At 43.3% G+C, this 15,509-nt stretch overlaps 1 protein-coding gene across 7 annotated transcripts in view; it reads right to left on the bottom strand.

The window, feature by feature from the left end:
- AFG2A (AFG2 AAA ATPase homolog A) overlaps nt 1-15,509 on the bottom strand; it is a 191,930-nt gene that overhangs the window by 120,896 nt on the left and 55,525 nt on the right. For 6 of the 7 annotated variants that reach the window (XM_045202464.3, XM_024569009.3, XM_053911556.1 and 3 more), the window contains exon 14: nt 7,788-7,914. In XM_045202464.3, the coding sequence (XP_045058399.2) occupies nt 7,788-7,914 (127 nt within the window). Of the gene's footprint in view, nt 1-7,787; nt 7,915-14,066; nt 15,016-15,509 lie in introns of those variants that run through there. The other variant, XM_053911558.2, reaches the window with a different exon arrangement.

The following is a 15,509-nucleotide window of genomic DNA, read 5'->3' as shown; positions in this document are numbered from 1 at the left end:
TCCAAGGCAGGGAAGCCAGTACTTGGCAGAAAACTGAGAGAAGATCTTGATTTTTTAGATTGGTTCCTGACGACCTCAAATTCAAGAGCATTCAATAGCAGCCGACGGCGTGAAGTAGCTGAGGATAAACCACCCCAACCCTGGAAGGCACTCACGGCAGCACAGCGCTCAGGCCAAAGGCAGGGAGAGCTGAACAAGACCACGACCCACCGTGGTCCATTCACAATCTCGGAGACAGCGGACAAAATGGACAACAGTTTAGGGAAACAAGAAAGAGTAAGAATGCTGGAGATGGGATAAGAGCATCACAGGAAGTGAAAGAAGACACCGGCCTAGAGAAGAGAATGCTGGTCGGGGACACAGACGTAAAGACAAGACACATAACACACAGTTTTCAAAAATAAGGAAGAACCATATAAAAAAGGGACTAAAAACTGCTCTTTATAGCATCCTGGAATAAAATCAGACTGCTGGGTAGGAGCTTTAGGGAGACAACCAGCTGCTGCTTCAGCAGAATAAGGAACTCCCTAAGCGTCTGAGCGACCGATGAAGCGGTCTGTTTCAGGAGCTGATGGGTCCCCAGCAGTGCGGGGAAGTAAGCAGGCAAAGGGTGGAGAAATGTTGGGGAGGAACTGACTAGTGGGGTCAGGGCATCAAAAAAGTAACTAGACTATCTAGCCTTCCAAGTTCTCTCCAGTCTTAAAACATATAGTTTCAGGTCTTGGTTATCAAGGGCAATATCTTATTTTGTTACTGTTCTTTCTCTAATAGAAAACTAAATTCACTATATGCATGCTGAACCATCAAATATTTACCAAATATATTTAAACAATAGATACTTAACTTCTCAAAATTCAAATATCGAAGCCTGAAAATCCCAATGATGACAAATACTAAAAAGGGCATTGAATGTACAATTACAAAAAAACAAAAATCAATGTAACTGTAAGATTCAGGTGCCATGAATATTTACATTATTCATACACTGCCATAAAAACTGCATTTCTAGATTTATAGATCTTGGTGGGTCACTCAGTTGGAAAGATAATTATTTCATATTTTCTAACATTAAATATTAAAAGAACTTTCAAGAAGAGATGAAACATACTCGAAAGAACAACAGGTTAACGCAGTCTTCCTACTAGTGTGGGTGTATTTTTGGCTGAGCATTATATTGTTGACTCATAATTCATCTTCAGAAAACTCATGCAATAAATATATTTAAACTTAGATATATTTAAATATATTTAAATTTAGAAAAACTGTGGAGCACATGTATGAACAACACACACTGGAGACTTTCCTGAACTTCGAAAAGCTTTTGAGGGAAGGTCGATGGTCAGTGAACCTTTTCTATAAACATCCAATGGCAGGGACCTGAGGCTTCAGAGGCCAGGCCCCCCTGCCAAGCCCCCTCCGCAGTGCGCAGCAGCCAGAGCCCCACGGACTAGTGCGGCCGGGTTCCAACAGGGCTGTAGGTGCGGACACTGAGGTGTGACTTTCTTATCATTGTCACATATCATAAAACAGTACTCTTCTTGTGAACCATGTTTTTCAACCACCTCAGTGTGTAAACCCATTGTTAGATCATGGGGCATACAAACCAGGTGGCGGGCCGGGTCCGGCCCGTAGCCACGGTGTGCTGGCCCCTGGGATAGACAGTCTTCATGTTACTGACATCGGAATAAGGTAGAACCTCTGGCCCACTTCTCTCCTCGCTCCAGCCCCCCACCCCCAAAGCTGAGACCCTCGCAGCTGCCGTAAAAGGACAGCAACGCTGAAACTGGAGGATGACCTTGGGCAGCCGCCCCCGTCTGACCGCACTGCAGCGCAGCTTCTCCCCCCAAGGACTCTCCGAGTCACTGCGATCCACACGGTCAGAGAGTAGTAAGCGTCCTCTCCTTGAATACTCCCAGGAAACGACCGGTGACCCCCAGACTTCTTTCTGGGTCGGGCCAAGCAGCCTGCCGACGAGGGCGCCCTGCCGACAGGGCTTGCCAGTTGTCATCAGGAAGGGTGAAGAGAAAAGCTGTCCCCAAACACATCTGCAGCCTTCCTTCTGAAGGTCTTTTTGGAACACAATTCACTTGAAAATTGGAAGCTACATATATTTAGCTTCTCATTTGTTGACATTTCTAAATATGTTAATGAAATTTTCCCAAGTATCAAAGATATCCATAAAACCAACTTCTAATTTGCAATATTTAGGAAATAAAAAATGGTGTCATATTTAACTCATCAAGCACGTTTCTTCTTCCAGAAAAACTGAAAGGGAAGTCCGTGCCGGTTTATCACTTCCGTGACAAAAACACACCACGTGAGCAACTAACTCTGAAGCCCAGTTATTCAAGACCTCTACATAACTCCCCAAACTTTCCTCAGCTCTTCCCTCAGTCCTTCCCTTAGATAGCTAAAAGTAATCAAAGGGCCTAAATTAAAAAATACTCATAAAATTGAACAACTTTGAGGCTGCTTATCATCTAGGAAAGTAGACACGACCAATTTTCCTTCATGTTCAAAGGCATGAAAGGCCCTGACTACAGGCAGTGTCTTCCAGAGGGGCCACACGGAGAACAGTGTGACTCGGAGAGTCCGTGCATTTGCCTCTCACCTGAGCATCAGTGACAATGGAGTTGTTCGCTGCTCTGAAGTCTCCTGCTGCCGGCGGAGACATCCAGCCCACCATCAATCTAAAGACACCGTGTGCTCGACACCGCTCTCTGATCCATCTTCCCCTGCCCTTCACTTCCTGTCATTCTCAGCAAAACCGACACTTGAGGCTCAACTTCTCTTCACTCACCTCTAAGCTGGAGGAGGGGTGAGGGTAAGAGGTCTGTGGGAGGTCTGGTGGCATCTTTGAGATGCCACCAGAGACCCCAACAACCACTCCCCTCAGCCTAGTGCGCTGCAGCGCAGCTAACAGGGTTGACGTGTAAATACGACATAACAGGAAGCAGAATAATGTGATTCTTAAGCTGTGTCTCACTTCCTTTGCTGAATCACCATAATCCTCACAAACTAAAGCTTAAATTGGCTTTAGTTTCCCCAGACTACAAGAAACTGAAATGTTGTCCGAAAGAGACACTAACTACGCACGACACACGGGTCGCATGATGACATGAACTCCACTCCTCTGACAGCCCCAGAAGTCCCCTTGTTCTAACACACTTGCGCAAGGCCACCGTGCCAGCGACGCTACAGGGGAGCGGGCAACAGGACAGTGCCAAATGCCTTAATTAAACGTAGCCAAAGTTAAACTCAGTGTTTAATTGTTCTGACACCAGATCGGTCCTTCCCCCTCTCCCTTTCCAGGTTTAGGCTAAAAGCAAAACCTCTGCCTTTTGGTATCAGCCCATGAAATGTGCTTTAATTCTTCTGTTGCCTGTTCTCTTCCTACTACAGTTTCCTCCAGACAAGACAGGTGGTGAAAACTATGTCTGTTCATTTCATAACAGGAAATTGTTTTTTGGTTTTAAAAATTTGCCTCTTAAGACTGTTTTGTTTCTGCCAGTACATTCAGGGCACATTTTGGACACCATGTTCTAATCACACATGTGCTGAATCTTTTTTTATGGTTCTATTACATAATATACAAATAATACTCTACAATAGTTCTGGGGGAAAAATCTAGAAAGGAAATAGACTTTCAATATACCATATATCATCTGAGTAGTAAAAAAAGGCATAAAAAGTTTAAAAAGGCATATTCCATATGAATATGAAATTCTACCTGAAATAGAAAACATTAAAATATTTTTTAAAAGAACTTCTGGTTATTTAGTTATTTTGGCCCTGGCTGGTGTGGCTCAGTGGAATGAGTGTCAGCCTGTGAACCAAAAGTTCACCCGTCCAATTCCTGGTCAGGGAACATGCCTGGGTTGTGGGCCAGGTGCCCAGTTGGGGGCGTGCAAGAGGCACCAACAAATCAATGTTTCTCTATCACACTGATGTTTCTCTTCCCCTCTTTCTCCCTCCCTTCCCCTTTCTCTGAAAATAAGTAGCCTTTGTAAAAAATAAAATAAACATAAAGTAGTTACTTTAAACAAGTACAGGATAGATGTAGACCATTTAGGCCATGTTTCCATGAAATGCATTCGAAGTTGTACCTGAAAACACAGCATCTCATTTGATGACCTTGAAACCATTCCTCCACCCCCTTTTTTTTTAATTTTAGGGAGAATGGAAGGGGGAGAGGAAGAGCGAGACAGAAACACAGATGTGAGGGAGAAACATCGATTGTTTGCCTCCCGCATGTGGCCCGACAGGGATCCAAACAGCGAGCTTCCAGTTTGCAGGACGACAACCAGCCAACCGACAGACCGAGCCACACCGGCCGAGGCTGAAACCTTTCTTACAGACACGTTTCCCCATTTTCCAATTTTATGTTTTGCCGCTAGTAATTTTATTCTTACCTATTACAAATCAATTATTATAATTTTTCAAAAATTTGAGTAGTTAAAGATCTTTAGATTCCCTGAGATGCAGTGAAAATAATCGTATCTAATTAGTAAATGCTTTCAACGTCGTAATTTAAATGTGCTCATCCAAAATGAATTGGTTAAAAGACATGAATTCTAATTTTAAAAACTAATAAATTTCTATATGTATACATGTGTGTACATATATGATACATGCATCGGTACACACACATGCATATAGACTTATCTATACACACAAATGCATATCTTTGCACTTCTCTCTGAAGCCTCTTGAAGCAAAGTTTAATTAGTTAAGAAGTGTTAATTGTGTAAAAATACTGGCTCTTAAAACATTTATTTTGGACAATTAAGTGTTTTTAGGACTGAGGCATTAAAGGTAACATTTTATGAAGGATCAAAATATGACTAGAATTTGGGCAAGATACTCCCCAAACTTCAATTTCCCAAAGCCTGTGATGCTGAAGAGTGTCACTTATGCATTGCTAGCAATGAGACACAGCACCTGCCTTCTGGGGCAAATATTAGCAGGCAAGAAACACGAAAACCAACGCAAAAAATCCAAAATGTAAAAAAGAAGAACTACATCCATCGTTTCAATCTCACATTTTGGAGAAAAGTTCTGCCCAAAATCTGGTTAAGTGTTTCCTTCAAGAGATCCAAGGTGGCCACAGACTAACATACCCTAAGAGAATGGAAGCCTCTAGTTTGGGGGTTCTGGCTTCTAAAGGAGCCTAAAGAAAGGTCCTCTGACCTTAGACAGGCCCAAGAATCATTTCTCATTTCTAGGGTTATCTCAAAAATTTTTCGAGGTCTTTGGTACCAGGAATCAGTACAATCTAGGCCACATCTCACCTTACTGTAAAACTCAACAGCTGGGGTTCAGTTTAGGTCTGACAGAGAAAAATGTAAAGAAAACATTATAAATCAACCATTCCACAGTGTTACACACACAGAGGACATGAAAACGTATATCCCTCAAAAGGGGAACGCACCTTGTTTTGCCCTGGCTAGTTTACGAGTGATCACATGTGCAATCTGAAGGCGTATCTCGGGACAAGGTGAAGCAGTGAGATGTGCATCTGAGAACAGACCTCGGGTCCCACGGAACACAGGCACTTCAGAGGGAGCTGGTTAGCTGCCGGGCATGACAGGCAAGGGTAAACTGGCCTCGAGAGCGAGGGTTTATGCCCGGTGCCCAGGAGGGAAGCTGTGGGGGAGGACACTGAAGAGCACTGTGGCAAGACGAATTCTACATTCCAGTACAGGCAGCTACAAGGCCATGGTCCCCCGGAGGACAGACACCTGCCTTCTCCCAGTCACTCAAAGGCTGATCTAGGTGCTACTTTGAGGGGCCTCTGCACATATAATCAAGGACCGGGATCAGCTGACTCGAAAGCAGAGAAATTTTACTTGGGGGTGGGGGGTACCTACCCTCATCAGGGGAGACTAAAGAGGTAGCTTTCCCTGGAAGTGGAAATGGATGCCATGAGAGGGATAAAACACAGGGGGGTCGCTCCGCTGCTGTCTGTGAAGATGGAGGGGAACATGCGGGTGGTCTCCAGGAGCAGAGAGCGGCGCCACACCAAGGCCGGTAAGGAAACTCAGCCCCCCCAGGCCTCCAATCACAAGAAGTGAATTCTGCCACACCCATGTGCCCCTGGAAGAGGAATACCAGCTCCTGCCGAGAACTGTTTCAGCCTTCAGTGAGGCCCCTGAGCAGACAGCCCCATCGTCCGTGCCCAGATCTGGACCAACCCACAGAAACAGCAGCAAGTGGGTGCTGTGCAAAGCTGCTGCGTTTGAGGTGTTTGTTATGCAGCAAGAGAACTAATGTGAGCACTAACCAGGCTAAGTCATACAGCTGGACTTAGAAGAACCCAGAGAAGTTTACTGTAAGCTCAACGTCCTACTTCAAGGAATGGATCAAACACTAAAGACAAACAATATTAAGGAACCAAAGAAGGGCACTGTTAGATCAGGCATGCAGCGCAGGAAACCTGGGAAATTTCAGACCTCATTAGCCATGGAGTCACCAGGAGACAAATGTCATAAAAATCAATGTAGTCTTAACAGGAAAAAGATGATTTTGGGGGGGTTAGCCCCTTTATTTGCGAAACCAAAAGGCGGGACTAGGTCATCTTTATGGGCTCTCTCCCCACCTTTTATAATCCTTGGTCAGACACAGCCCTGCCTATTTTGCATGCGTCACAGAAGCCTGGGCACTGACCCAGACCCTACAAACGCTCAGGGCTCACCTCGCTTCTTACAAAACGCTGCATCAGAAGAAAGGGCAACTGAAGGGTCTTTGTCACAGAGCAAAGTACCAAAGAGGACGAGAGCAAGGCTCTCTTTCCACATAAAAGTTCCTCTGATGTTTTCAAAAGGGTGATTCTCTAACCCCCGCTCTGAACACTGAAAGTCTGTGTGTGCATGCACAGGCTGGAGGAGCTCGTAAGGTCAAACAATGTTAGCAAAAAAGGGGGAACTGGTTCAGCTCTGGGAGCAAATTATTACTCTCAATTTAAGTCTTTGCTTAAAAAGGTGCGCATTCAGTATAAATCAGACACTTAAAATTTAATTGGTTCTTTTATTAAACTATGACCGGGACGGGGGGAGGTAGCAGTAACTTAAAAGGGTTGCTTTTGCACCTATAAGGTTTATTTAATGTTACAGCCTAAGTAAATTCTTAGAGAAGGAAAATTCATTGTCATTTTTATTCTAACTGCTCTGAAATCAACTGCCAGGCCAGGACTTCTGGAAAGTTGTTAGTAATAACTTGAGTCTAGTATAAACAGCCAGAAATTTATCTTAATATGAATGGAGATGTTGAAAACTTCTAAAAAAAAGTCAGAAGAAACAATAAAAACAAAAAAAACCCAATCAGCCCTGGCTGGTGTGGCTCAGTGGATTGAGTGCCAGCCTGCGAATCAAAGGGCCGGTGGTTTGGGCAGGGCACGTGCCTGGGTTGTGGGCCAGGTCCCCAGTAGGCAACCACACATTGATGTTTCCCTCCCTTCCCCTCTCTCTAAAAATAAATAAATACAATCTTAAAAAAAGATAAAAAAGACTCACAGAACTTCAATTCTCCAGAGAAATATACCATCAGTTTGGTGTGACCATGGGGGAGGGGAAATTCAAGGGGTTGCAGAAGAGTTTCATTGACACCAAAATCATAAGCAACAACAAAAAGCCATAAAAGCTTTTCTCTTTCCTCTTCATTTCCTTTAGTTTAAAAGCTTTCAGCATCCTCTAAATAAAAAACTGATTAGGAAATAATCTGACATTCAAAAAAGTAATCAAATGACCCCGTTCTTGACTTTCCAACGCCCCCACAGCCTTCCCTCTTACCTTGTCTATCCTATCTGGGCGGTTAGTAGCGGCCACAACCGTCACGTCCTTCAGCTGCTCGATGCCGTCCATTTCCGTGAGGAGCTGAGCCAGGACACGGTCAGCCACATTCCCAGCACCTGAAGAGCTGCCATTTAAACACACAGTGTAAAGAGTATGTTTACCTATCCCCAAATACACCATTCTTTTTAAAATATTGTACATTCTGTAATGAGAAAAATCATGTCTGCTTCAAAATATAAAGTGCATGCTTCAGAATACATTACTTGTTGAATTATCATATCCCCAAACTAACTATATTCAAACCATTTCTTGTCCTCATCATCAGCCAGGTTCATTTTCTCCCCAATAATGACATGCTGTGTGCGCGTCAAACATGAAAGAGTGGGGAAGAAAGGTATGACTATTTAAAAAGAAGTGGGCAGACACGAGAAACTTCAAGGAGACACAGTTGGTGGGGCTGGTAAACGGAAGTCTCCACGGAGTCATGGGGGAAAGAACTGGAACTGTCGACACGCTGGGTTTGAAGTGCCCGTGGGGCATCTGGAGAGGTGGACACGGAAGAGGTCAGCGGCAGAAATACATCTCCTGAATTCTTTGCTGTAACGATGGTACCTGGAGAGGTGGAGGTAGGACAGATCACCCAGGAATGTGCAGTGAGTGAAGAGAACTGATGGATGACGGACAGACACTGTCACCAGAACTTCAGGAGGGCTATGTGTCAGTGTGCCCAGGCGGCCAGGACAAAATGCCACGGACTAGGGGCTGAAACAACGGGAATCCACTTTCTCATGGTTTCGGGGGCTGAAGGGCCAGGGCGAGGGCTCTCTTCGGGGCTTACAGACGGCCACCCTCTTGCTGTGTCCTCACATGGCAGACGGAGAAACAGGAACCAGGCTCTCTGGTGTATCTTCTTGTAAGGACAGGAACCCCGTCGTGCTGGACCTCACCGAAACCTAGTTACATCCCAAAGGCCTATGTCTCGGACTTTTTTGAGAAAGCATTGCTCAGCACTTCATTAACTCTTCTTGCAGCTCTTCAACAGATGAACGCATTCCAAAGCTTGCAAGTGCTTCCTTACAACGAAGATGATGTTTCTATGAACGTAAATGCGGGTCACAAAATTTCCCAGTTCGTCCCAGTGTTTAATTTTTTAAGCAATGACACTAAAAAACGGTGAAGTCAGACTCTGAGAACCAGCTGAGGGTTCCCTACTTGAGAAGGGAAGGTCTGGTGCTTCCTTGGTAGACACAGTGCTAGAAAGTTGAGGTAAAAGGCTGGAGACGCTACTGCTCCTTCGAGGACTTCCTCATTATGGGCAGGTACGAAGGAGGAAGTTCCATTAGATTACACACACACACACACATCCTTCTAGCTTTAGAATTTATTATGTGACTTTGTGATGGTATTATGTAGCACCTAAGTAATTTAACTCATTATTTTTAATAAAAATATGCATATTCAGAAACTTATTACTGACAGCCCCAATCGAGCACTTCTAAACCAAAAGAGGTGAACTCATACTTGTCCAATTTGCTCTTTGCTGTCGGAGGAAATGGTGGCTGTAAATAATGTGGGAGATGAGGTGAAGGGAATTCTTTGGATTCCCATTACCCCATACTGCCCCGCCCTTCCTTTCCACAGATCATTGGGAGCTGGCCGGAGAACACCACAGTGAAAATGTTTTATGGGCTGAGAAATATTCTTGGCAGAATTTCAAAGCTGCAGTAGGAAACAAAAATCATAAAACTGACATCCTAGGAAATCAACTCCCGGAAAAGTTTGAAAACAAATGTGTAATCACTAACATAATGAAATGATTTTATAAAACTTTATTATCTGCTAGAGACAGTCAACATGAAAATGGGGGAAAATGCTCAGCTATAAAAAATATTGAAGCTACACTTTCCCAAACATTGCTACTTCTTTTCTCTTAAGAAGTCAAGCCACTTTTTCAAACTGTTCAGATTCAAAAGTCACATGAAACCACAGACCAAAGGGACTCTATATCTCAAAACAAGTCAGGAAACCACAGCCACAGACCAAATCCAGCCAGCTGACTGCTGTTATTTGACCCCGTGCTCCCCGGGGCCTCTCCTGTGTTACAGCAGTGGACATGCGCAGTTTCAGCAGGGACTGCATGGCCCTCAAAGTCGGAAATACGTACTCTCTGGCCTGCTACAGACATCTCACCGCCATGCTGGTAACTAGTGCACCGACTTTTTAATTTTTCAATACTCAGCATTTCATAAAAATGATAATTTATTTCCTTTTCAACTCCTCCAATAAAATAAAATGCCCTATCATCATATTTCTAAATTATAGACCAACATCTCATTTACCCAATTTAAAATTTTCAATGTTTTCCTAGTATACATATTAAAATGTCACAAAGAGCTCCAAATGCTGGGCATCTGAATTTGTTTCTTAAAACCCATCTCCCACCCCCTCGTAGTCATTACTCAGGCTTTGAAGAGACCTAGAAAGTCCTTAAGGAGGCGAGCCGAAGAAACGCCACTCTGAACACCAGCACCACCTACAATGATTCTCTTGGTATTTATGTAAAACGCAAGCCAATTTTCATTTTAAAGGCAAGACAGAAACAATAAGAGGAACTACCTGTCCTACGTCACCAAAGAAAAGACTCTCGGTCCCCAGTCCGATGCCGCAACAGGCCGTGTGTTGAAGCAAAGTCAGACCCGCCTTCTCTACGGCCGCAGGACTCAGCACAGACGCGACAAAGTACTCACAGAGCGCCACCGAGCGTCATGAAACTAGTAAAATGAAAAGTCCATTGGACACTTTCCATTTCTTTTGCTGATTTCTTCAGCATTTAACACTAAAAGTTTACCAATATGAAAACTATGCATGCCAGGGAACAGGCACTGTATTCAGAAACTTGAAACACAGACATACAAAATAATAGTGGCTAGAATTTTTAATAAGTGGGTTTTGTTAGAGTTTGTAATACGTAGAATTATTCTTTATATAATTAGATAATATTTACCCAGATAAACACACCCAAATCCTGACAGTGCAAGAGGCCGTTTGAAGAGCACTAAACCAAAAACACTAGTTCCAGTCTTGTTGAGACCTCAAAGGAGTTCACGAGCCTCTTCTCTTAATTCTAGGGGCTTCTGCTCCTTCTGAAGAATAAAACCTTGCACTAGATGACTTGTAAGAATTTTTCCAGCTATAAAACTTTATGATTTTATGAAATTTTAAAAACCACCATAAAGATCACATTAAAACAATTTAGAACCCTCTTTGAAAGTGTCATTCAGAGAAATGCTGCCTACAGAAACTTCTGCAGGGCTTAGTGCCACGAATGCACGACTCTCCCTGCGCTCTGAACACACTGCAAAAGGCCGCCCCGTTCCCTGACCTTCACTGTAAACCGCAGAGCTCTTCTCAGAATGCTGCTGAGCCTGGAACCCAGGCCTGCACTGAAAGCTGGCTCAGAACCGCTCGCTGTTACAGCCACTCCAAGTGGAGACCCGTTCAGTGTGGGAACAGCCATACCAGTCACCGGTCACCGGTCATCGGTGTCACAGATTCCCCAGTGCCTCCCGGGAGACATCCAGTCAGACAGCTTCTAACTGAGCACTTAATCTTTTTCATTTTCCATATACTCGTATTTTTTTACATTCTAGTCCTAAAACAACATCCTAAACAGTATTGTATATAATAGCATTAGTTTTATAAAACAGAAGAAATCATCCTCTCTTTCGCCCAAATAACAACACTCTCTTACTTCTATTTCTAGAACATGAAGTTTTTTCATATTTAAAATTTCTGAAATCAGAATGTCTCTTGGAGTTGGTTTCTCAGCACCATTTCACAGTTTAAAGTGACCTTTTCGTCACTACTGCTACATCAGTGACCTGTCTCACAACCGATGGCATCTGAGGTTGATGGAATCTCATGGGGTCTGTCACCTGTAGAATACTTCTAACTTCCAAAACACTTCCGTTTCCTTCGCTGAAGTATAAACTCTGTTTGGCAGGATTCATTTTTATCCCTAGCACTACATTTCTATGTGAAATTTATTATTATAAAAATATCTATGCAGAAATTATAAGAAATGCTGAAGTTTTTTAAGTGGTCACAAAATTCCAGGTACTATGTAAAACACTTTCAGGGGTGCCCAACCCATCCATGGCCAGGATGGCTGTGAATGCGGCCCAACACAAAATTGTAAATTTACTTAAAACAGTATGAGATTTTTTTTTGATTAGGTGTCACAAGGTATTTAATGTGTGGCCCAAGACAACTCTTCATCTAGTGTGGCTCATAGATGCCAAAAGGTTGGACACCCCCTGGACAGGTATTTAATGCCAACACCCTAGACTTTGTTACTATTAACTCCATTTTGCAATGAAGAAACTGTGGCTTACAGAGGTTAAGAAAATCGCCGTAGGTCCTGTTCACTGTTTTCTCCCTAACACCAAGCTTGCTGCAGAATGAGCATTGAATAAACATTTACTTGAAAGGAGTCGAACAACAGCCCAGTTAGACAGACAGGGTCATTACTATGCAAGTCTCTGAGAAAATGCACAATAAACACCAGCTTGAAAGGGAAGACAGTTAACTACGTAGACCTGGAATTCTGGAATCGGTGGTGTGGTCCTCAGGTCAAAAAGTGGCTGAGGGGGTCTGCTCCTGAGCGTAAACACCTGCATTCCAACCCCAGCTCTGCCACTAGTGAGGCAGGACAGAGGAGTATTTCCACATCTAAATGCCTCAGCTGCCTCCCCTGTAAAATGGAGGTGGGAACGGGGCCTACACACACCGCCAGGGCTGTTGTGACTACCGGAACATAATACAACAAAAGGCCACAACTAGGTGAGTGACAAAGGGATTATTTGGAAGCTAATTAAGTAAACAAGATGGGTCCCTCCAGCTAGTGACTCTCGGTTCCGCAGATACTTTCCCAAAGAGACATTCCGCTGGTACAGCACAGAAGTCTGGGTCCCCCAGGCAACCAGTGTGTCAGCTGATGAACCTGATTCAAGACCTGTGACACAGGAAGGTTTGTTTGCTCCAGGAGTCTCCGGCTTAGCCAGTGGCCATGTCCTCAGTCACAAGAGGCCAGGCCAAGAGAACCCAGTCCCTGGGGCTCTCCCACACCTGTCCACTCCTGGGGACAGGGCTGCTGCCCAAGACAAGGCTGCCTGATGAATTACTGCCCAGCTTGCCCTTCTGTCTCCACTATAAACCTTAAAGAAGGCAGGAAGGTAAGGTAGCTGTTGAGGGGGGAAGTGCGGGCAAAATACCGAAGACAATCGTCAATTGTATAATATTTTTGCATTCATGCAGGGGTCTTTTGGTGAGTTTTTTCTTTACCTGTAAAGCACTTAAAAGTTTCTAGGGCCTAATAAGCACCAAATGAATGTTGTCTAATATTATCAGCCCTGTATAATTCAAATCCCTTCCCTACCTCAGCGTCTTACTTCCTCCCATATTAGCTATTTTCCAAAGAGCTGTGCTGCTTTAAAAGCATTTCCAATTTTCCCAAATGTTACAGAGATCATTGAAGCGCTTTGCAAAAGGAATCTTACATTTCCTTCAACTCCCAATATGAAATAAGACCAAAAAATCTTATTCAGAACACCGTAATTTCAATGGGCACACAGATAAAGAGAAGTAAATGTAAGGCTTATTTCTTTTCAAGCCCCAGGTAGATTTAAATGGGCAGGAAGGAGGATAAAGCAGTGACTGCAGTCAGACACTGTTACAAGTGTGAGAACACCAGTCTGAAAGCAGATGCGTGCAGAGCTAAGCAAACAGCATGCCTCTGCTCCACTCAAATGTGCTGCCTGCAACCCTCCATTTTCCTGGCCAATCTGAGTAACTTTAAATAGTCAGAACTAATTGGTTTAATATGCACAGGAGAGTAAAAACTAGTAATATATCGTAATTCTCTGCTCAATTTATCGGGCAACTGAAGTTTGGAAACCACCACCTTTATAGGAAGAAACAGTCTTCTTACACACTGTAATGGCTAGACGAGCCATATGGGTTTTATCTAAATGTCATTGTTTGAACAAATGAAAACAATGACTGTTCTATAGCCCGATGTTATGCAGAAATGTCTCCTAGTTTATGGAATTTTTTATTTTTCTATGTTTTCCATTTCTTTAACAGTGCATAAAATTGGTTTGGTATCTTTAAAATTTTATACTTTTGGATCCATCGACAGCTGTTTTTATAGTTCCTAGAAACTGTTTAAACAGCTGAAGAACAAAAACACACAACATACATGTGGAGGTTTTATTTGCTTTAGTTCAGGTAACAGCAACCTCATTCGATAAAACAACTGCTTTCTAGGCAAGGGTGGCACATCACAAAATTCGGAGGAAACCCCCTGAAAACAGCATCACTCTGAGACTCTTGTGGCCAGAACGAGCCAACTATGAGACTCGCTGCAACTGAGGGGCAACCAAACTCTCTTCTTTGGACCATTAGCATTACATTTGCTTACCAGTCTCGTCTTTGTTTTCTGAAACGTCACATGCCTTTGACCCCAGATTTTCCACACAAAGGCAACCGCACAGAACTCATTTGTACTTGATCTGATTGAGCCACTGAAGGAGGGAGGCACACAGCACAGAGTAAGATGGACATACACTATCAGAGGAAATGATACCTAAAGGATGCAAATCATTAGCATCTGGCAAATTCCCTCTGAGCCTAACTGCCTGCAAAACCAGGAGATTTCTACCAAGTGCCTGTGTCTGGTTTCTCGTACCATTTTATTTCAAAATAAATTTGTATTCTACCTCCCATCTGGTTCATATGTAACGTTGTATCCCACCCTGCTCCTTTTCAGGCTCCGTGAACAGATGTCCCTAATGTCACATGAATGTGGCAGGTCGCACTGCTCCAGCTGACTTCTCTGGCTTCTGTTTCTTCTCTTATAGTTCAGGTGAACTTGAGCCATCTGCAGCCGTGCCATCTCACCTCGGAAGTCCTGAAAGGGCCCACGCACATTAACTCATCAAATGAAAAGACGGGCGGGCGCGCACAGGAGAGGCGCGGGTGGATGGAGAGAGCAGCAACGCTTCCTACCGAATGCAGGCCTGCGGCTCACTCGGCGCCCTCTGCTGTCACTGCCGCTGCCACGGGCGGACTTTATAATCAATGTATGCTTCCGGAAGCTATGCACAAGGCATACAAAAGATCATTCTCCAACTTGAAGGACTTGTACACACTCCTTAAAGGACCTCTGAACATTTGTAGAGAAAAAATTACCACACTCACAAATAGTTCTGTGAGATATATATGATTATATGATCATAAATTTAAACTATTATAAATAATTGTCTTTATTGCCTGAGATTCAGAAACAAAACTATTAATTTCTATTCTATTGTACCTAATTATATTTTAGGAAATATTACTTAATCCAGAGAATACTAAAATCTGTATAATAACACCTTTTATTATAATTTGGTTCTACTCTATCATGTATTATACTTAATTGACCTTTGTTTATAGTTTTAACCATATACTTATAAAACTCAAATTTTGATAAATGGTGCTAAGGATCCCTCTACAGATAATAAACTATAAAAATTAACTCAAATGCCCCAGATGAATATCAGTGCATATGAAATTGTACGTATGAAGTAACTAAATGGGTGTAACAGAAAAAAACTACATGAATGGCAAAATGTTTTCTTTTAGGCCCAGTGGACTAATAAAGAAAGTGGGCATCAG

Source organism: Desmodus rotundus, chromosome 9 (assembly GCF_022682495.2).
Source record: "Desmodus rotundus isolate HL8 chromosome 9, HLdesRot8A.1, whole genome shotgun sequence".
Taxonomy (NCBI): Eukaryota; Metazoa; Chordata; class Mammalia; order Chiroptera; family Phyllostomidae; genus Desmodus; species Desmodus rotundus.
Note: the sequence above shows the minus strand (reverse complement) of the source record. Positions and strands in the feature narration are given on the sequence as shown.